The sequence below is a fragment of the Pongo abelii genome, chromosome 9 (genome assembly GCF_028885655.2).
Source record: "Pongo abelii isolate AG06213 chromosome 9, NHGRI_mPonAbe1-v2.0_pri, whole genome shotgun sequence".
Lineage (NCBI taxonomy): Eukaryota > Metazoa > Chordata > Mammalia > Primates > Hominidae > Pongo > Pongo abelii.
This window is the reverse complement of record NC_071994.2, coordinates 109,885,193-109,908,465: the sequence shown is the minus strand read 5'-3', so window position 1 is coordinate 109,908,465 and position 23,273 is coordinate 109,885,193. Positions and strand designations below refer to the sequence as shown.

The window sequence follows — 23,273 nt, the reverse complement described above, 5'->3', positions numbered from 1 at the left end:
TTCCATATTTGTTCAGTGCCACCAGTTTTTATCAACTAGCTTAACTATTTAGCTATAAAGAAGACAGGAAAATACATGTATTGAGCACATTCCATGTGGTAGTGGAACATAGATGACACTGATGTACAGTCCCAACTGGTCGACTTTTAGCCTATTCTTTCTAAGTAATTGCAACTAGCTTCTTCTCCAGGTGTGCTTAGTTTAACCTTAGTCCAATCCAAATAGTTATAGTTGTAGCCATACCCCAGCTTCACCTTCCTTTTCTACTGGTGCTCATTGTTCGTGCCCTCTGAAGGTGTTCATTAGGCTACCAGGCATAAGCTTGTGTTCACTAAGTTTCCCATTAAATCTCAGTTCCCTAAATTCTCCAGTGAAAGGGCATAGAAAAGAGGAATAGATTTAAATTACTTTACCCTCAGATTCTTTATCATATGACCCAGATTCCTTTAGTATTATAATTATTATTTTTTCATTTATTTTTAGCTTATATGAACATGCTAGTTGAGTGATATTTTCTGATAATGCTAGCTTAATATCTGGTTTATATTTTTATTCTTAAGAATAAGAGAACTGTCCACTAATCTAACAAGTGCAATGACTAGTACATTTTCAAAGTACTACAATAGTTGAAAAATGATTTACATAAGGCCAAACAATTACTTTGATTCATTTTAATTATTTTCTGAAAGGGGTATTATTTTAATGACAGTTAAATATAGTTATTTTGACAGATGGATTTACCATAATTTTATTATTATTTAGCAGGCTGAAAGCTTTTGAATTGGCTTATAAACCAGTTTCTTGATGTACCTTGGAGTATCATCTTGAATAAAAAATATTTTCCTGTTTCATTTTTCACTGATCTCACTTTCCATTTCATTATTGTCTTTAGAAAGTAGCTGAGTGAGATATAAAACAATTGTTTCTCTTCAGAACCATGAATTTTAAACTGGCTGAAAATCAGATTTGAATTTGCTTATATGAATGTAGTAACTCAGTATTGCTAATAAAACATTTTTTCTTTCTATTCATCAGATAATATTTTTAAATTTTGTGAACCTTCTATGTGAAGAGTACTGATCAAAATTCCATGTTAATTTCACAGGTGATGGAAGTCAAAGGACAAATGATCCATGTTCCAGAATCAAATTCCATTTTATTTTTGGGCTCTCCATGCGTGGACAAGTTGGATGAACTCATGGGCCGAGGGCTACATCTCTCAGACATCCCTATCCATGATGCCACCCGAGATGTCATTTTGGTTGGTGAGCAGGCAAAGGCCCAAGATGGGTTGAAGAAAAGGATGGATAAATTAAAGGCCACTTTAGAAAGAACTCACCAGGCCCTGGAAGAAGAGAAAAAGAAGACAGTGGATCTTCTATATTCTATTTTCCCTGGTGATGTAGCCCAGCAATTGTGGCAAGGGCAGCAAGTACAGGCCAGAAAGTTTGATGATGTCACCATGCTCTTTTCAGACATTGTTGGCTTCACAGCCATATGTGCCCAGTGTACTCCCATGCAAGTAATCAGCATGCTGAATGAACTGTACACCAGATTTGACCACCAGTGTGGATTTTTGGATATTTATAAGGTAAGGGAGTTTAGTTACTTATATATAAATGTTTTTTAATAGTAAATTGTCATGTTAATTAAATTGATTTTTTTACTTAAACTTGATACTAATTGACAACTCTTTAATTCAGAAATCTTTATAGATAATACAGGTATTTCTTCTTTATGAGTAAACTTGCAATATGAGTTCATTTGTATTGACATAGATAACTGTGAAGAATCATGATATTGCTCAGTAAGGAAAAATTCTATATAGCTACTCCTCTAAGTTTATTTTTATTAAAAAATTAAACTTGTTGAATTCTAGGTAACTTTTTACCACATAATTATTCTTGCTTAGAAAATGGGGTTCCAATATAAACTAAGAATTTTATTTTGACAGTTAAAAAGAAATAGCAAGTTATGTTAAAATATGCATTGTATTGTCAAATATGGCTAATCAGTATTTTGCACTGCATTATTAATTAAGTGAGATCTCTTTAATTCTTAAAAAAACCTATATATAAATACTCTAGCTATTACTCAAATGACTAATGGGTTTTTGAGGAAGTATCTTAATTTTCCAAGCTACATAATGGAAAAATTTCCAAAATTGGTGCCAAACACCATTGTTGGTTTGATTTGGTGAACTCCTTATTAATTTCTTATTAGCATCATAGCAATATTTTGAGTCATTTAGCTCCATATCTACCTAATCAATAACTCTACAACTTTACCTAGAATCTTATGTAGATTGCACAATGTCAGGGCACAGGGCTTTTTTTTATATGAAGGGAATCAAGTACTTTCAGTATAAATAGTTGTAAACTGCAGGTTTTATTTTCTTCTTTACTAATACATATTGACCAGCTACTTATTTTTACAGTATGATCTTCACGTAAGCAGATTTGGAAAGAACCTGTCTCATTCACTTTGTAAATTTTATATTATCATCCAGAGGGTGTTTTTATGAAGCTGTGTCTTCTTGGGGAAAGGAACTCTTTAGTTTTATTATGTAGACTATATAGCTAATGTTAAATATTTTAATTGAATCTCTTCTGAGTGGTAAACATTCAGTATGAAGTATGTATGAGGGATTTTCCTTGTTATAGAAAATTAAGTTCTTATAAATTATCTTTAACTCCCTTATAATTTATTGGTATATAATTTACAGCAGTGGTAGCCAAATGTCTGATTCTAAACCAGAGAGATACTATAATGTTAAACTGTCACTTCCAGGACAGAGGAGATCAGCTGAATTTGGCAACACTTTCCTTCCTCCATACCTGGGGCACTATTACACCAGTCTCTGCAACAATCAATCTTTTCCCTCTAAACTACTGATTTGCAGTGTTCGCTTCCTCCAGATAAAGCAGTCATTTTGTTTTGTTTTGTTTTGGTTTGGTTTTTTAGCCCTAAGTTCATACAACTAAATGAGAATGATAATAAATAAATTATTATCTGGAAAAAACATGGGAATCCCTGACAAACATAAGTATCAGTTAGATTTTGAGAAAAGAAGAAATGTGATGCTTCTGAGTATGCCAAAACAGGTTCAAGGTTTTAAAATATGATTTGATTTCTTAGACATCAAGCATTCATTCCCTTGATATAAGTTAGGACATCTCACAGAAAAACAGTAGAAATACTCTGTATGAGCTTCACATTTTCCTATGTATTATTAAACCATGGACAGTTTCATATAGTCATGAATAATAATCAAGTTTTAACTTACAAAATGTTTATATAAATATATATATACACACACACACACACACATAATAATTCTAGTTCACAACTTTTCTTAAACTAAACTTGTTTAGGAAATTTTGCAATTAATTACAACTAAATAAGATTCCAGGACTTGGTGTTCTTAACATATCTTCAATGCTAGTGTATTAATCAGGGTTCTCTAGAGGGATGGGACTAATAGGATAGATGTATATGTGAAAGGGAGTTTATTAACGAGTATTGACTCACACAGTCACAAGGTGGAATCCCACCATAGGCTATCTGCAAGTTGAGGAGCAAGGAAGCCAGTCCGAGTTCCAAAACCTCAAAAAGTAGGGAAGCCGACAGTGCAGCCTTCAGTCTGTGGCCGAAGGCTTGAGAACCCTGAGCAAACCACTAGTGTAGGTCCAAGAGTCCAAAAGCTAAAGAACTTGGAATCTAGTGTTTGAGGGCAGGAAGCATCCAGCACAAAAGAAAGATGGAGGCCAAAAGACTCAGGCCAGTCTAGTCCTTCTACATTCCTCTGCCTGCTTTTATCCTAGTCATGCTGGCGGCTGATTAGATGGTACCCACCTGGATTGAGGGTGGGTCTGCCTCTCCCAGTCCATTGACTCAAATGTTAATCTCCTTTGGCAACACCCTCATAGACACACCTAGGAACAATACTTTTTATCCTTCAATCCAATGGCGTTTACACTCAATATTAACTATCACAGCTAGTAAGTATATGTATCTAGGATAGGCGTATAGGGCAGCTTTGGCTGCTTATTCAGGATTAGGGAGGTTGAGTTTGGGAGATCCAGACTGGAAATACAATATATGCTAAATCCATAGCAATAATGGTTTGGCCAGAGAGGGAAAGACAAAAAGATATTAGTCCTGTATAGGATAAAAAAAGCACATTGGGAGAAATGCATTAGGAGGGATATAAATTAGAAAACTTCTATTTGACCAGCCTGATTTGTAATCTTCATAAACATTCTAGTGTATTTTCTAGAAAATATACACAGTGCGATTTTAAACCATGAACTATTTTCTAAATGTTTTATGGCTATTGACACAAAGAATCCCAGAGGTGGTAGAATTTTTTGTAAGGACCACAAATCTTATTTTATGAAATGAAAAGAGTTTTGCTAGATTGAAAGTATGTATAGAATTTGGGTAATTATGTAGAATAACCATACCACAGAGAAAAATAAGGTACAGCCCACCTTTTATGTTAGAAATGTGAAAGGAAGCCAGGTAAAACTAAATGCCAAGAGAAAAGAACTAGATGGAGTGGCCCACATGGGGCTTTCATAGTGTGCTACAACATGAGATACTAGTCTCTAAATTTGTGGTTGCCCCTCTCTTCTTGTCATTACTCCATGTTTTCCTATCATCAGGTAGATGATAGAGTGAAGAATTATAATTTCAGTGGTAGAATTCAGATAAATTAAGACATAATATGACCATTCTGCTAAAATAATCAAGCTTTCTATAAACTAGAGGGTTGAGGAAGAAGCTGTGGATTTTGCTGTGCATATATCAAGCACTGAGAAAATGAAAGCCTTTCTAATGTTTAACTGCCAAGATGTTACAGGTGTATGAATACTAAGAGCTAGGCAAATTGAAGAAAGCCTGGGTTCTAATTTTGTTTCTCTTGTAATTAGAAAGGCAAATTTTCAGTAAAAGTCAACATAAACAACATACATAATATTTTGCTTCTCAGATTGTTCTCACATGAACATAAAGAACCGGTATCTAATTTTGTAAATCAATGGCATATAAATAATAATAATAATAATGGCATTGACTGTTGAAGCAAATTAATGTACATTTTGCTTTGTTTTACATTTGTCTTTGGGAAAACCTTTGATTTTAGATGAGCAGGGAGAAAGACTTTGCCTTTCTCTGATTCCGTTCTGCCATGGTTGCAGTGTTCCAGTGCTATTTTAAATACAATCTTTAGCATCCCCATCTTTTCACCTTTAAGCACTTTAACTTGACTTTTCTCCAGTTCTATACCCCATAAAAGAAAGATATTCAGTGCATCAGTCTCATAGTTACATCATAAGCATTTCAGTGAGCTTTCCTATACTCAAAGAGTTTAGAATAGCATCTGCTACATAGTAGTAAATGTAAATATTAGCTGCCATTAGAACTTCTCAGACAGGTGTATCCATCTAGACATACAGGGATGTGTGTTATGTGATTATGTTTGTGTGTGTGTATGTGTGTGTGTGTGTGTATATATACACACATACCTAGTAGGCTCAGAGCTTTTTAGAAAAGAATAAAATATGATCTCATTTAATCCCTCCTTGAATAACATGTGGCATTATGTACATTTTCAGATAAGAAAACTGAGTTTTGGAAAGGTTAAATCCAGATAATGTAGCTCACAAGTCAGAATTTGAACTGAGACTTGTCTGATTCTAAAGCCTATAGTTTTTGTACAATTTAGGCTGTGATCTAGACAAAGATCAAATGATAGAAACAAAGAGTGGAAACTGTTTAAAAATGATGTTACAGAATCAATAACTGTGTTACACTGTCAAGTAGGAGAGTCTCCTGTCTGCTATCTTTTCTCTTTGTTAGAAACCAGCCAGCACCTCTGTCTTCATTCCTCCTATGGAAAGTGGCATACCGAAAGAGGTATTGTGGGAGCAGTGGTCCCAGGTGCAGGCAATAAGAGGTATATTTTTTAAATAGTGAAGTGGAATAAAAGTTGATCTGGTTTTAAAAATCATCTTGCCCAGGTAACTCTAAAAATGTTAGTGATGGCCGGGCACGGTGGCTCACGCCTGTAATCCCAGCACTTTGGGAGGCCAAGGTGGGTGGATCGCCTGAGGTCAGGAGTTCGAGACCAGCCTGGCCAACCTGGTGAAACCCTGTCTATACTAAAAATACAAAAATTAGCCAGGCATGGTGGTGGGTGCCTGTAATCCAAACTAGTCATGAGGCTGAGGCAGGAGAATTGCTTGAACCCAGGCGGTAGAGGTTGCAGTGAGCTGAGATCACGCCATGCACTCCAGCCTGGGCAACAGAGTGAGACTATGTCTCAAAAAAAAAAAAAAACCTGCACATTGCGCACATGTACCATAAAACCTAAAGTATAATAATAATAATAATAAAAAAATTTTAAAAAAAAGTTAGTGATAAAGTAGTTTTCTCTGTCAGAGTAAAGGTAGAGGGGGAGTATTCCCATCACAGCCTTCAAGTGTGGTTTGCAAATGTCCATGGCATTAAACATTGTCAGGTTTAGATTGGGAAGAAGGAACAGTAAGACAAGATAGGGCAACCAGGTAATACCAGGACCCAAATTCTATTACATTAGGGAACCTGATGTTAAAAATCTGAAAAACAACAACACAAAGTTCATATTGGCAAGGAAATGTAAGTATTATAAGTCTAGCTGGAAAAGCAGAGTTCAGGCCAATTAGCAAAGTAGGAAATCCAGGCTCACTCATAGGGAATATGAGTGGGCCCAAGGGGACTAGATGATAGGAACTGGAAACCAGGCAACATGTCTAAGTACAAAGTATAAATATGGGTATCAGTACAAACTTTGATAAAGAAGCAGAGTCTTTTCCCTGGACAGAATTAAGCTTAGAATCAGAGGGTGCACAGGACAAGTCTACAGTGTCAAAGAGGAACTGAATATGGCAACCTCATCAAAGGATATAGAGATGTCCACTGAGCTTTTAAATGCTAAAACAGGATTAGAATCACTGAGATACTAGAGTTAGGAGGCTGGTTATATCCCTCCTTGAAAATGCAGAAAATGTGCTTGGGGACACTCTTGGAATTAATACAGTGTGAAAATGACTAGATACATTGACTTCTTCTAAAAGTCTTTTAAGGCCAATGAAAACACTGTGTTAACTTTATAAACTGCAAACTCCATAAATACAATACCAATTAAAGGGGTCAGAAAAGCCATTAAGATCATGTACATTTCATTTAATTTATGCCAGCATATTATTACGCTTTAGTCTTCTATTGACTATAGACTCCTATTAACTATAATTCCTTAACCACTTTGTGGGAAAAAAAATCTAGACATTCTGTCTTAATACATTTTGTGCTGTCATAATAGTATACCTGAGACTGGGTTATTTATGAAGAACAGAAATTTAATCCCTCACAGTTCTTAAGACTGGGAAGTTCAAGATGAAGGTGCTGGCATCTGGTGTGGGTCTCCTTGCTATATCCCCACGTGGATGAATGCAAAAGGGCAAGAGAGAGCAGAGTGAACCTATTTCTACAAGCTCTTCAAAGGGTGGCTCCATATTCATGACCTCTCATTAGGTCCCACCCTCAATACTTTTGTACTGGGGATTAAGTTTACGACGTACAAATTTTGAGGAACACATTCAAACCATAGCACATTCTAAAAATAAATACAAAATGCAAATGAATAGTGATAAATATCCATGATAGAGACACTTGTACATAAGCTTGTATATAAGTGATCAGTGTTTGCTTTTGAGTGTGCATGTTAATATCCCAGGGAAACTGAGAGTCAGGCAAGCCCTTCTAGTCTGGGTATCTTGGTGAAGACTGCCGGGGCTTTTCACCGATATACTCACAGCAGCTGAGTTTGTACACTGGCTAAGGAGCTATAGCCAACATAAATCCCCATCTTTAACCTCCTTTGTAAAAGCTGAAAACAGATGTTTCTGACATAGAGTTTTAGGGCTACACAGCTTTATGCCTCAAGAATTTTGATTTGTCTTGCCACTTGATAGGAAGTTACTAAAGCCCTCTCTTCTTCGCTGGACCTTCAGCCAGCCTCCAGAAAATGCAACAGATTCTCAAGAATATCACTTCAGCATGAATTAGATTTCACAGAAAAATGAAATGCTTCACTTCCACCTTGTTTCGTTGTAAAACAGAAAGCCTTTCAAAGTACTTAGGTACTTAGGTTATTGTTGGAATTTTATAAATATGTATATGCCATTTTATGTCATTTGCAGCATGAAATGCCAGTTCCACTTAGTAAAGAGTAACTGCTTCATTTTTCCCCAAGATTTACATATTTTCTCTTTTAATGATCAGTGCACACACTTTAAATTGAGCACTGTTTAAGATTTATGTTAGTTCTCTTCAGTAGTCTCCAACAACATCAACATCATTTGCTTTTACTGATATTTTGTTGGAAACAAAGCAACAATGTTTTCTAGTTAGGAAATAAGAATTTCTTAAGTCAAAAATTTATTCAACTCATTCATTCACTCAATAAACGTTTACAACTCATTTGATAAGGAGTCATGACTTCCATAGAACCTTTAAAATGTTATGGAAATTAGCATGTATTCTTAGAACAATTTTAATGAATAGAAAAGAACTCATTTATATGCTTTAGGAAGTAAGGTGAAAGTCACAGATAAGCATTCTGTTCCGATAGCTTTTCTATGGGAGGAGTTATATTGTCAGTTTCAAAATACCATAATGCTGTAAAAATTACCTGAAGAGGGTTTAACCTCATTTATACGTTTGCCTTTGGCGAGCACTTTGGTTGGAGATAAGGAAGAGGCAAGGGTAAGATATGTTTCTTTCAATCCATTCAGCCAAGGCTGTGGAATCCCAGTGCTATCTTGAGTGCACTAGTTGGAGTTCTCATCTTTCCACCTTTCATGGCTTATTTAATCTCTCTGCCTCATTTTATCATCTGTAAATAAGAGACAAATTTTATCACTTTATAGTATTATTTTCTGAGCTTTTAAATGAGATTTATGTAAAGTGCTTAGAACAGTGTCTGCTTCATGGTAGTAAATGTACATATTAGCTATTACTTTCCAAACAGGTATATCTGGTCCTATATGGGAAGCGCGTGTGTCTGTGTGAGTGTGTGTGTTGTATATGTGCAGGCATTTTTATGTACATAAACACTGTGTATCCAACACTTACTAGAAATAGATAAAATGCTTATTTGGGTTTATTCTTTTAGGTTATTAGAATTGCATTGTATGCCAAAGACTGTGAAGGAAGGGTAGAGAGAGAAATAAAAGGAGGAAAGGAGATAAATAGCTTTCCGAAATGCATTATTTGTGTCATCTTCATGGGGCCTCAAAAATTCTTAAAGATGGTTCCATCTGCATACTCTGAATTACAATATGGAATTTATAAAGATGACAACATTTCTGAAAGCCATAATGACTCATGGGATGTCTGTGACCAACACTATGAAACTGAACCCCAAATGTCTATTTTTTATATTCTAATATGGCAGCCTGAATTATTTTTCTTCTATATTCAGAGAACATTTCTTTTAGTGTTGTGGCATATTCTGAAGACAGAAGGCTAAAATACTTTCAGTTGCTAAGCAGAAGTTAATATTAATGATGTGTCTTGCTGAATTTTTCAAAGCGTTTTGAGGTTTTTGTCCCTATTGATATTTAATTTCTAAAGAGTGGTGGCAACTGCAAACAGATTGGTGTTTTTGATTTTTTACAAACAGTATGAACTGAATATGACCCCCCAAAATTCATATGTTGAAGCCCTACTTAGTGTGATATTATTTAGAGGTAGAGTATTTTGGAGTTAATTAAGTTTAGATGAGGTCTTGAAGGTGGGGTCTTCAGTGATGGAATTAGCATCATTATAAGAAGTGACTTGAGCTTGCTTTCTGTCCTCTTTGAGGATGCAGTAAGACGGCAGCCACTTGTAAGCTAGGAAGAGAGTCCTCATCTTGAAGTGAATTGGCTGGCATCTTGATCTTGGACTTTCCAGCCTCCAGAACTATGAGGAATAAATTCCTGTTGTTTAAGCCACCCAGTCTATGGTGTTTTGGTATAGCAGCCTGAGCAGATTGAAATCCCAGGAGAAGGTATATCACTTCTACAGGCAGTGTGGAAATTTCTTCATGATACAAGTCTCTAGTAAGTTCTCTTAGTAGATTAGTCCATATTGCTAGGATTTCCTGTATCTAATAAGAATAAATGCTACCGTCCCATTGATGCAAATGAAAGATTTTCATTAGCCTTATAAATTGTGTTATTACACAGTATCTCCCTTTTGTGTATCAATAAACTGTAAAGAATTTAAGCTCTAAGCTCAAACTGCTCATTTTTCTTTGCCACTACCACTTCAGCAGAACAGTATGAACAACTTGCTTTTAGTTTGTACATACGGTGAGTTTACTACAATGGAAATTCATTTTCTAGGCAGGACCGCTATCTCTCACTTATCTGATAGGATAGCCTTAATGCAATGTGCAAATCTCACTGAAATAAGGTGTTTCTATTACCTGTTTTAAACAAACAAACCTTTAATTAATGATTTTATGTAGTAGAAATGCTGTAAATACTTCTCCCACTATTTATCACTTAATAACAGTGATTTAAAAAGTGAAAATTTCTGAAAGCAACATGAAACTAACAGAATTCACATTTACTGAATACAAACTGTGTTCCAGTCTCAGTGTTAAGTGCTTAAATTGTGATATTTCACTTATTTTCCAGAACAATCCTGTGGAATAGGTGTTATGATGTCCCTTCTGTGTTTCTAAATTTTTCATTTCAACTTTTGTGGGTACATAGTAGGTGTATGTATTTATGGAGTACGTGAGATGTTTCGATACAGGCATGCAATGTGTGATAATCACATCATGGAAAACGGGGTATCCATTCCCTCAATTATTTACTTTTTGTGTTACAAACAATCCAGTTAGGCCCTTTTAAAATGTACAATTAAATTATTATTAAGTATGATCGCTCTGTTGTGCTATCAAATACTAAGTGTTCCTTTTGAAGATGAGTTTAGTAAGTTGCAGATGCTACTTGAATTTAGTTCTGATTTAGTTAAAAGCTCAAATTTTAGAAAGCAATGGTTTAAATCATTCATGTGTCAGATAGCTAGTGTTTCCAATTACCTAGATGCAGAACCAGGACAAAAAAATTGTTCTGGCACTTACATACTATAGGTTAGTGCAAAAGTAATTGTGGATTTTGCCATTACGTTTAATACATAAAATGAGATATTTATTCATTTATAAATTGGTACAGTCTCCCCAGCAACTTTGACAAATTACCAGTCAGAGTTCATCTTTTTAAAAATGAAAACAATAGTATGTCACAGGACTGTTTTGAGGCTGAAAAGAACTATCAGTCAGCCAAAGGTCCTTGTTACAAACATGATGCCCTCAATGTAGTAATTAGAAGATGAACATGAATTTGTAAATTGCAATTTGAATTCTACCCTAGAGGTAAAAATATAACTAGGTTTCCTTTTTTAAGGTATTCAACAAATGTGCACTATTTTTGAATATGTGTTGGATGTCATCAATACTTGTTCTCTTTGGCTCCTGGAGGTTAAAGAGGATCTTTGTACAAAAGTTAAAAGAATAGTTTCAGCACAGTAGAAAATTCTTAAGAAAATCCGTGTTTCTAACAGTGAAATAGACTGGCAGAAGCATATGCTCTGATCACAGGAGTGATATGCCACAACCTTTTGGTGGAGCAGGTAGGAACAACTTTCAGTAGGTCCCCTGATTTTATGAGATTCTTTTTTTTTTATACTTTAAGTTCTAGGGTACTTGTGCATAACGTGCAGGTTTGTTACATATGTATACATGTGCCATGTTGGTGTGCTGCACCCATGAACTCATCATTTACATTAGGTATATCTCCTAATGCTATCTCTCCCCCTTCCCCCTACCCCACGACAGGCCCTGGTGTGTGATGTTCCCCTTCCTGTGTCAAAGTGTTCTCATTGTTCAATTCCCACATATGAGTGAGAACATGCGGTGTTTGGTTTTTTGTCCTTGCGATAGTTTGCTGAGAATGATGGTTTCCAGCTTCATCCATGTCCCTACGAAGGACATGAACTCATCCGTTTTTATGGCTGCATAGTATTCCATGGTGTATATATGTCACATTTTCTTAATCCAGTCTATCATTGATGGATATTTGGGTTGGTTCCAAGTCTTTGCTATTGTGAATAGTGCCACAGTGAACATACGTGTGCGTCTGTCTTTAAAGCAGCATGATTTATAATCCTTTGGGTATATACCCAGTAATGGGATGGCTGGGTCAAATGGTATTTCTAGTTCTAGATCCTTGAGGGATTGCCACACTGTCTTCCACAATGGTTGAACTAGTTTACCGTCCCACCAACAGTGTAAAAGTGTTCCTATTTCTCCATATCCTCTCCAGCACCTGTTGTTTCCTGACTGTTTAATGATGGCCATTCTAACTGGTGTGAGATGGTATCTCATTGTGGTTTTGATTTGCATTTCTCTGATGGCCAGTGACGATGAGCATTTTTTCATGTGTCTGTTGGCTGCATGAATGTCTTCTTTTGAGAAGTGTCTGTTCATATCCTTCGCCCACTTGGTGATGGGGTTGTTCTTTCCTTGTAGATTTGTTTGAGTTCTTTGTAGATTCTGGATATTAGCCCTTTGTCAGATGAGTAGACTGCAAAAATTTTCTCCCATTCTGTAGGTTGCCTGTTCACTCTGATGGTAGTTTCTTTTGCTGTGCAGAAGCTCTTTAGTTTAATTAGATCCATTTGTCAATTTTGGCTTTTGTTGCCATTGCTTTTGGTGTTTTAGACATGAAGTCCTTGCCCATGCCTATGTCCTGAATGGTGTTGCTTAGGTTTTCTTCTAGGGTTTTTATGGTTTTAGGTCTAACATTTAAGTCTTTAATCCATCTTGAATTAATTTTTGTATAAGGTGTAAGGAAGGGATCCAGTCTCAGCTTCCTACATATGGCTAGCCAGTTTTCCCAGCACTATTTATTAAACAGGGGATCTTTTCCCCATTTCTTGTTTTTGTCAGGTTTGTCAAAGATCAGATGGTTGTAGATGTGTGGTATTATTTCTGAGGACTCTATTCTGTTCCATTGGTCTGTATCTCTGTTTTGGTACCAGTACCATGCTGTTTTGGTTACTGTAGCCTTGTAGTATAGTTTGAAGTCAGGTAGCATGATGCATCCAGCTTTGTTCTTTTGGATTGTCTTGGCAATGCGGGCTCTTTTTTGGTTCCATATGAACTTTAAAGTAGTTTTTTCCAATTCTGTGAAGAAAGTCATTGGTAGCTTGATGGTGATGGCATTGAATCTATAGCAGTATGGCCATTTTCATGATATCGATTCTTCCTATCCATGAGCATGGAATGTTCTTCCATTTGTTTGTGTCCTCTTTTATTTCATTGAGTAGTGGTTTGTAGTTCTCCTTCAAGAGGTCCTTCATATACCTTGTAAGTTGGATTCCTAGGTATTTTATTCTCTTTGAAGCAATTGTGAATGAAGCTTTCTGTTTGTCTGTTATTGGTGTATAAGAATGCTTGTGATTTTTGCACATTGATTTTGTATCCTGAGACTTTGCTGAAGTTGCTTATCAGCTGAAGGAGATTTTGGGCTGAGATGATGGGGTTTTCTAGATATACAATCATGTCATCTGCAAACAGGGACAATTTGACTTCCTGTTTTCCTAATTAAATACCCTTTATTTCTTTCTCCTGCCTGATTGCCCTGGCCAGAACTTCCAACACTATGTTGAATAGGAGTGGTGAGAGAGGACATCCCTGTCTTGTGCCAGTTTTCAAAGGGAATGCTTCCAGTTTTTGCCCATTCAGTATGATATTGGCTGTGGGTCTGTCATAAATAGCTCCTATTATTTTGAGATACGTCCCATCAATACCTAATTTATTGAGAGTTTTTAGCATGAAGGGCTGTTGAATTTTGTCAAAGGCCTTTTCTGCATCTATTGCGATAATCATGTGGTTTTTGTCTTTGGTTCTGTTTATATGCTGGATTACGTTTATTGATTTTCGTGTGTTGAGCCAGCCTTGCATCCCAGGGATGAAGCCCACTTGATCATACTGGATAAGCTTTTTGATGTGCTGCTGGATTCGGTTTGCCAGTATTTTATTGAGGATTTTTGCATTGATGTTCGTCAGGGATATTGGTCTAAAATTCTCTTTTTTGTTATGTTTTTGCCAGACTTTGGTATCAGGATGATGCTGGCCTCATAAAATGAGTTAGGGAGGATTCCCTCTTTTTCTATTGATTGGAATAGTTTCAGAAGGAATGGTACCAGCTCCTCCTTGTACCTCTGGTAGAATTTGGCTGTGAATCCATGTGGTCCTGGACTTTTTTTGGTTGGTAGGCTATTAATTATTGTCTCAATTTCAGAGCCTGTTATTGGTCTATTCAGGGATTCAACTTCTTCCTGGTTTAGTCTTGGGAGGGTGTATGTGTCCAGGAAATTATCCATTTCTTCTAGATTTTCTAGTTTATTTGCATAGAGGTGTTTATAATATTCTCTGATGGTAATTTGTATTTCTGTGGGATCGGTGGTGATATCCCCTTTATCATTATTGCATCTATTTGATTCTTCTTTCTTTTCTTCTTTATTAGTCTTGCTATGTGGTCTATCAATCAATTTTGTTGATCTTTTCAAAAAACCAGCTCCTGGATTCATTGATTTTTTGAAGGGTCTTTTGTGTCTCTATCTCCTTCAGTTCTGCTCTGATCTTAGTTATTTCTTGCCTTCTGCTAGCTTTTGAATGTGTTTGCTCTTGCTTCTCTAGTTCTTTTAATTGTGATGTTAGGGTGTCAATTTTAGATCTTTCCTGCTTTCTCTTGTGGGCTTTTAGTGCTATAAATTTCCCTCTACACACTGCTTTGAATGTGTCCCAGAGATTCTGGTATGTTGTGTCTTTGTTCTCATTGGTTTCAAAGAACATCTTTATTTTTGCCTTCGTTTCATTATGTACCCAGTAGTCATTCAGGAGCAGGTTGTTCAGTTTCCATGTAGTTGAGCGGTTTTGAGTGAGTTTCTTATTCCTGAGTTCTAGTTTGATAGCACTGTGGTCTGAGAGACAGTTTGTTATAATTTCTGTTGAGGAGTGCTTTACTTCCAACTGTGTGGTCAATTTTGGAATAAGTGCGACGTGGTGCTGAGAAGAATGTATATTTTATTGATTTGGGGTGTAGAGTTCTGTAGATGTCTATTAGGTCCACTTGGTGCAGAGTTGAGTTCAATTCCTGGATATCCTTTTTAACTTTCTGTCTCGTTGATCTGTCTAATGTTGATCAGAGCGCCTTTCCCCCTCCAAAGGAACGCAGCTCCTCTCCAGCAACGGAACAAAGCTGGACAGAGAATGACTTTGACGAGTTGAGAGAAGAAGGCTTTAGACAATCAGACTTCTCCGAGCTAAAGGAGGAAGTTTGAACACATTGCAAAGAGGCTAAAAACCTTGAAAAAAGATTAGACGAATGGCCAATTAGAATAACCAGCTTAGAGAAGTCCTTAAATGACCTGATGGAGCAGAAAACCATGGCACGAGAACTACGTGACGAACACACAAGCTTCAGTAGCCGATTTGATCAACTGGAAGAAAGGGTATCAGTGATTGAAGATCAAATGAATGAAATGAAGCGAGAAGAGAAGTTTAGCGAAAAAAGAGTAAAAGGAAATAAAGAAAGCCTCCAAGAAATATGGGACTATGTGAAAAGACCAAATCTACGTCTGATTGGTGTACCTCAAAGTGACAGGAAGAATGGAACCAAGTTGGAAAACACTCTGCGGGATATTATCCAGGAGAACTTCCCCAATCTAGCAAGGCAGGCCAACATTCAAATTCAGGAAATACAGAGAACACCACAAAGATACTCATCGAGAAGAGCAACTCCAAAACACATAATTGTCAGATTCACCAAAGTTGAAATGAAGGAAAAAATGTTAAGGGCAGCCAGAGAGAAAGGTCGGGTTACTCACAAAGGGAAGCCCATCAGACTAACAGCTGATCTCTCGGCAGAAACTCTACAAGCCAGAAGAGAGTGGGGGCCAATATTCAACATTCTTAAAGAAAAGAATTTTCAACCCAGAATTTCATATCCAGCCAAACTAAGCTTCATAAGTGAAGGGAAAATAAAATCCTTTACAGACAAGCAAATGCTGAGACATCCTGAAGGAAGCACTAAATATGGAAAGGAACAACTGTTACCAGCCACTGCAAAAACATGCCAAGTTGTAAAGACCATCGATGCTAGGAAGAAACTGCAGCAACTAACGATCAAAATAACCAGCTAAATTCATAATGACAGGATCAAATTCACACATAACAATATTAACCTTAAATGTAAATGGGCTAAATGCTCCAATAAAAGACACAGACTGGCAAATTTGATAAAGAGTCAAGACCCATCAGTGTGCTGTATTCAGTAGACCCATCTCACGTGCAGAGACACACATAGGCTCAAAATAAAGGGATGGAGGAAGAGCTACCAAGCAAATGGAAAACAAAAAAAGGCAGGGGTTGCAATCCTAGTCTCTGATAAAACAGACTTTAAGCCAACAAAGATCAAAAGAGACAAAGAAGGCCATTACATAATGGTAAAGGGATCAATTCAACATGAGGAGCTAACTATCCTAAATATATATGCACCCAATACAGGAGCACCCAGATTCATAAAGCAAGTCCTGAGTGACCTACAAAGAGACTTAGACTCCCACACAATAATAATGGGAGATTTTAACACCCCACTGTCAACATTAGATTCTATGAGATTCTAAGATTCTAAATTCTTAGTGTTGGAGCTGTATGTAGTTTGCTAGGAAAATGTTTTCAAACTGCGAATCAGTGCTGCTGCCTCCCTATTAGTAAGTTTTAAATGATTTGTGTTTATTTTTGGAAACATCTTTTAAAGTGGAAAGATGAGAATTTAACCATGTCATCTTAAATTTGGGTTAAAATGGATATAAATAAGTTTTGATGCATTTTTCAAGCTTTGAAATGGGTAACATGACTTTCAAGTTGGAAAAAGATAAGAAATCAGTTGCAGCAAAATTCCTGTGAGACTGCTGATTTAGCTGTATGTGTTGGGGGTGGAGGGCATGCACATGCATAGGGGCACATGTGTTGGCATCTATGAAAGCTGTCTATTAAGATAATGCTGTTCTTAAGATTGTCCAAAGCATTTTTTAATGTTATATTTTCCTATGATAGTCAAAGTTTAATATTAGATAGCTTTTTATGCTGTCATCAAAGGGCAACTTTGTGCCTCTCTCTTTTTCCCTTACCAAATTCCATAACTAGTGTCACTGCTTCATATCCAATCAGGCATGTTTCAACCCTCTGCTTAATATAAAGTCCTTTGACCATCAGAGAGAGCCCAGATGAGGACTGTTGTAGTTGCCTATGACAGTGCAATGGTAGCTAAATGTAGGGGAAAGGGTATTGAAGATAAAGTCTGAAAACCTGATTTTAATTATATCTTTGTCACCTAATTAGTAAGTCACATAACTTATCTGTGTTCAGCTTCTGCATCTATAAAATGGGAGCAGTATTATAGGTCTCACATATTTGTTGCAGTTGACACAAAAAACTTGTTCAGCAAATGATTATTGTTTGGAATTTGTCTGTTCATAATTCAAAATAACGATATATATGTGGAAAATTGTTGTAAATTAATCAACAGTATCAGCAATTGACTCCATCTGGAGTTATTCATATGAAAGAAGACCAAGATCAGAGAGAATGTCTTTAGGAATTTGCTATGAAAGAAGGGACAGGGACTGATATTAGCTGAATGCCTAATATTTGCTAGGTACCATGCTAAATTTTTTATATGTTTATTCATTAATTTCATTTTCAATAAATAATTCTGAATCACATACTGTGTTTAAGTACTAATCTAGGCATTGGGTAATAACACTATTGAGATATTTATTGTATTAGATTTGGATTTTATTTATTGGATTTTATGTGTTTGTTTATCCAGCTTTTTTGAGTTATATTAATAATTAAATAAAAATAGTATAAATTTAAGGTTTACAGTGTGACAGTTTGATATATGTATAGATTGTATAATGATTATTACAATCAAATTAATACATAGTTGATCTATTATCAGACATAATTACCTTTGTGTTTGTGTGTGTGTGTGTGTGTAGTGAGGACATTTAATATCTACTCTCAGCAGATTTCAAGTATAAAATACAGTATTAGTTACTATAGTCAGCATGCTATATGGTAGATCCCCACAATGTAGTCTTTATAACTGAAAATTTCTGCCATTTGACTAACATCTTCCCATTTCTTCCACCCTCACCCCTTGGCAACCACCATTCTACTCTCTGTTCATATGAGAAACTCAGAGAGTTATTTGGATTCTACATAAGTGAGATAATATAGTATTTATCTTTCTGTGTCTGGCTTATTTCATTCAGCTTAATGTCCCCTGGATTCATCCACAAATGGCAGGATTTTGTTCTTTATTATGGCTGAATATTTCATTACATACATCTGTGTGTGCGTGTATCACATTTTCTTCATTTATCTGTTGATAGACACAGGTTGATGTTACATCTTGGCTATTTTGAATAATGCTGCAATGAACATGGAAGCGCAGATATCTCTTCAGTATCCTGATTTCATTTCCTTTGTTTATGTATCCAGAAGTGGGGTTGCTGAAAATTATAGTTTTACTTTTAATTTTTTAGGAACCTCCATTGTGTTTTCCATAATAGCTGACCCAATTTACATCCTCAAAAACTGTGTACAAATGTTCCCACTTCTCCATACACTCACTGGCATTTGTTATCTCAGACTTTTGATAATCATCATTCTAACAGGTGTGAGGTGATATCTCATTGTGGCTTTAATTTGCACTTCCCTTATGATTACTAATTTTGAGCTGTTTCATATCCCTCTTGGCCATTTTTAGGTATTCTCTTGAAAACTGTTTATTCAGGTCCTTTGTTCATTTTTAAATTGGGCTGTTTGTTGTTTTTGCTATTGAGTTGTATGAGTTCTTTGAGTATTTTGGATATTAGCCCCTCATCAGACCTGTGGTTTGCAAATATTTTCTCCCCTTCTGTAGGTTGCCTTTTTCATTATGTTGATTGCTTTTTTTTTTTTTTTTTTTTGCTATGCAGAATATTTTTAGTCTGATGTAATCCCACTTGCTTATTTTTGCTTTTGTTGACTGTGTTGTTGTTGTATCCAAAAAACTCATTGCTAAGACCAGTGTCACAGAGCTTTGTCCTTATGTTTTTAGCTAAGAGTTTTACAGTTTTGGGACTCACATTTGTGTCTTTATTCCATTTTGAGTTGATTTTTCTGTATGTCGTAAGAGAAGGATCTAATTTCATTTCCCCAACCCTATCTAGCTTCCCAACCAATTTATTGAAGAGAAGATTCTTCTTCCATTGTGTTTTCTTGGTACCCTTGTAAAAGATTGTGTAGATTTAGTTCTGGGATCTCATTCTGTCCCATTGGTGTGTGTGTCTGTTTATATGCCATCACCATACTATTTTCATTACAGTTCTGTAGTGATTAGTTTGAAATCAGGAAATCTGACGGCTCCAGCTTTGTTCTTCGTTCTCAGGATTATTTTGGATATTGTAGTTATATATGAATTTTAGGATTTTTTTTCTATTTCTGTGAATTTTGAAAGGGATTGCATTGGAATATTGATAGGGATTGCATTGAATCTGTAATCACTTTGGATTTTATGGACATTTTTACAATATTAATTTTTCCATTCCATGAACAGATATTTTTCCACTGATGTGTCTTCAATTTCTTTAATCAATATATTATAGTTTTCAGTGTACACATCGTTCACATCCTTGATGAAATTAATTTTAAGTAGTTTATTCTTTTTGTTGCTACTTTAAGTGGGATCATTTTCTTAATTTCTTTTTCAATACTGTGTTGAATAGGATAGGCAAGAGAGGGCATCCTTGTCTTATGCTGGTTTTCATGGAGAATGCTTCCAGCTTTTGCCCATTCAGTATGATATTGGCTTTGGGCTTGTCATTTGTGACGCTTATTATTTTGAGGTATGTTCCTTCAATACCTATTTTATTGGGAGTTTTTAACATGAATGGGATGTTGAATTTTATTGGAAGCCTTTTTCTGCATCTCTTGAGATAATCATGTGGTTTTTGTCTTTAGTTCTGTTTTTGTGATGAATCACATTTATTGATTTGTGTATGTTGAACCAACCTTGTAACCCAGGGATAATGCCTACTTGATGATAGTGGGTAAGCTTTTTTTTTTTTTTTTGAGATGGAGTCTCACTCTGTTGCCCAGGCTGGAGTGCAATGGTGCGATCTCGGCTCACTCCAACCTCTGCCTCCTGGATTCAAGTGATTGTCCTGCCTCAGCCTCCCGAGTAGCTGGGATTACAGGCACCCACCACCAAGCCTGGCTAATTTTTGTATTTTTAGTAGAGATGGGGTTTCACTATGTTGGCCAAGCTGGTCTCGAACTCCTGACCTCGTGATCTGCCTGCCTTAGCCTCTCAAAGTGCTGGGATTACAGACGTGAGCCACTGCGCCCGGCTGATAGTGGGTAAGCTTTTTGATTTGTTGCTGGATTCAGTTTGCAAGTATTTTGTTGAAGATTTTTGCATCAGTGTTCATCAAGGATGCTGGCCCTAAGTTTTTTTTCTTTTTTTATTGTATCTCTGCCAAGTTTTGGGATCAGGATGATGCTGCCATTACAGAATGAGTTAGGGAGGAGTCCCTCCTCAATTTTTTGGAATAGTTTTAGTAGGAATGGTACCAGCTCTTCTGGTATGAAACATAAATGAGTTCAGTATAAGATATATAAAAACCAAATTTTATTGGTGTTCTAAAGGAATCAAATATATTATTCTGCTGAGGACTGGGGATACTTTCAGAAAAGATGTGGCATGAGAGGTGGACTTGGAAGCATGTGACAAATTTGACTTCTGGAAGATGGACTAGGGGAGGCCTTTTTTAAATCTATACTTATTCTGAGAAAATAAAAGATAGTAATTCCGTAGATATATAAAAATTGTAGCATTTATGGGTTAAGATGGTCTCCTTTAAAAAGTGAATTATTGAGGGGTGGATCAAGATGGCAGAAGAGAAGTTTCCACTGATTGTCTCCTTCACAGGGACACCAAATTCAACAACCATCTGCACATGAGCACGTGTACACACGCACACACACACACAAATACCTCCATAAGAACCAGAATCAGGTGAATACTCACAGTATCTGATTTAAACTTCATATCGCTGAAAGAGGCACTGAAGAGTGTGGGAAAGACAGTCCTCAATTGTTGACACTATACCTTCCCAATTCCCCCTGTAGTAGCTGCAAAGCATGGAGAAATTTGTGCACTGGAGAGAAGGAGACTGCAGTGATTGTGAGACTTTGTATTGAACTCTGTGCTGTCGTGTCATAGCAGAAAGCAAAACCAGGCTGAACTCAGCTGACACTCACACAGAGGGAGCATTTAGACCAGCCCTAGGCAGAGGGGAATCACCCATGCCAGTGGTCAGAACTTGAGTTCTGCCAAACCTTGCCACCATGGACTAAAGTGCTCTGGAGTCTTAAATAAACTTGAAAGTCAGTCCAGGCCACAAGTACTGCAAGTTTTAGTAATGATCTGGGCCTGGGGCCAGTGGACTTGTGGGAGACATAACTTAGTGAGATACCAACTTGGGCAGCTAAGGGAATGCTTGCAGCACCCCTCCCTCAACCCCAGGCAGTGCAACTTACATCTCCAAAAGAGACTTCTTCCTTTCGCTTAAGGAGAAGAGAGGGAAAAGTAAAGAGGACTTTGTCTTGCATCTTGGATACCAGCTCAGCCACAGCAGGATATGGCACCGGTCAGAGTCATGAGGCCCCCATTTCAGGCACTAGTTCCCAGACATTTCTAGACACACCATGGGCCACAAGGGAACCTACTGTATTGAAGGGAAGGATCCAGTCCTAGCTGGACCCATCACCTAAAGAGCCCTTGGGCCCTGAATAACCACCAGCGATACCCAGCTACTATTCTGTGGGCCTTAAGCAAGACTCTAAGATGCACTGGCTTCAAGTGAGACTCAGCAATCTCAGTTGTGGAGGCTACAGTGAGCAACTTCATCTGGTTGAGAAAAGCAGAGGGGAAAGTAAAAGGGCCTTTGTCTTACACCTTAGGTACCAGCTCAGCCCTAGTGAGGTAGAGCAACAAGTAAGCCATTGAGGTTCTTGATTCTAGGCCTTGCTCTTGTGTAGCATTTCTGGACCTGCCCTGGACCAGAGGGCAGCCCATTGCCCCAAAGGATAAGCCCCAGGCCTGGCAGCATTCACGCAAGCGGACTGAAGAGCCCTTGGGCCTTAAGTGAACATGAGCGGTAGCCTGTTTGATGTACCTGTGGGCCTATGGTGGTGGTGGCCACAGGGTGAAGCTCCTCTGCCTGTGGAAAGGGGAGGGAAGAGTAGGAAGGTGTATCATGGTTTCAGGGCCAGCTCAACCACACTAGAGTAGAAAACCAGGTAGACTTCCAAGTTTTTTTATTCCAATCCTTAGCTATCAGATGGCGTCTCTGGACTTCCCTGGGCCTTGGGGTAACTCACTGCAGTGAAGCAAAGGACACAAGCCTGGCTAACTTTGCCACCTGCTGCTTTTAGAGCCCAAGGGCCTTAAGAAAACAAAGGCAGTAGCTAGGTAGTGGTTACAGCAGATCTTGAGCAAGACCCAGTGTTGTATTGGCTTTAGGTCTGACCCAGCACTGTCCCAGTGTTGGTGGCCACAGGGTTGTTCGTGTCCCTCTATCCCAAGCTCCGGGTGGCTCAGCACAGAGAGAGAGACTCCCATTATTTGGGAGAAAGTAAGCGAAGAGAAAAAGAGTCATTGCCTGGTAATCCAGATAATTCTTCTGGGACTTATCCAAGACCACCAAGGTGGTACCTCTATGAGTGTGTAAAAACCACAGCATTACTGGGCTTGGGTGCCCCCAATGCAGAGCTAATGCAGGTGGCATTAGATCTAGGGCTTAGATCACAACACCAAGGTCCTTTCAAATACCTGGAAAGCCTTCCCAAGAAGGACAAGTACAAACAAGCCCAAACTATGAAGACTGCAATAAATTCTGAACTCTGCATGCACAGACACAAGTGAATATCAGCTAGCATCAAGATCATCCAGGAAAACATGACTTCACCAAATGAACTAAATAAAGCACCAGCGACTAATCCTGGAGAAACAGAGATATGTGACCTTTCAGACAGAGAACTGAAAATTGCT

General features: G+C 37.3%; 1 protein-coding gene across 1 annotated transcript in view; it reads left to right on the top strand.

Moving 5' to 3' along the window:
• Positions 1–23,273, top strand: part of GUCY1A2 (guanylate cyclase 1 soluble subunit alpha 2) — a 358,031-nt gene that overhangs the window by 218,619 nt on the left and 116,139 nt on the right. Inside the window, exon 5 of the mRNA XM_002822429.6 lies at positions 1,106–1,591. Coding sequence (XP_002822475.3) covers positions 1,106–1,591 — 486 coding nt within the window. The remainder of the gene's footprint in view (positions 1–1,105; positions 1,592–23,273) is intronic.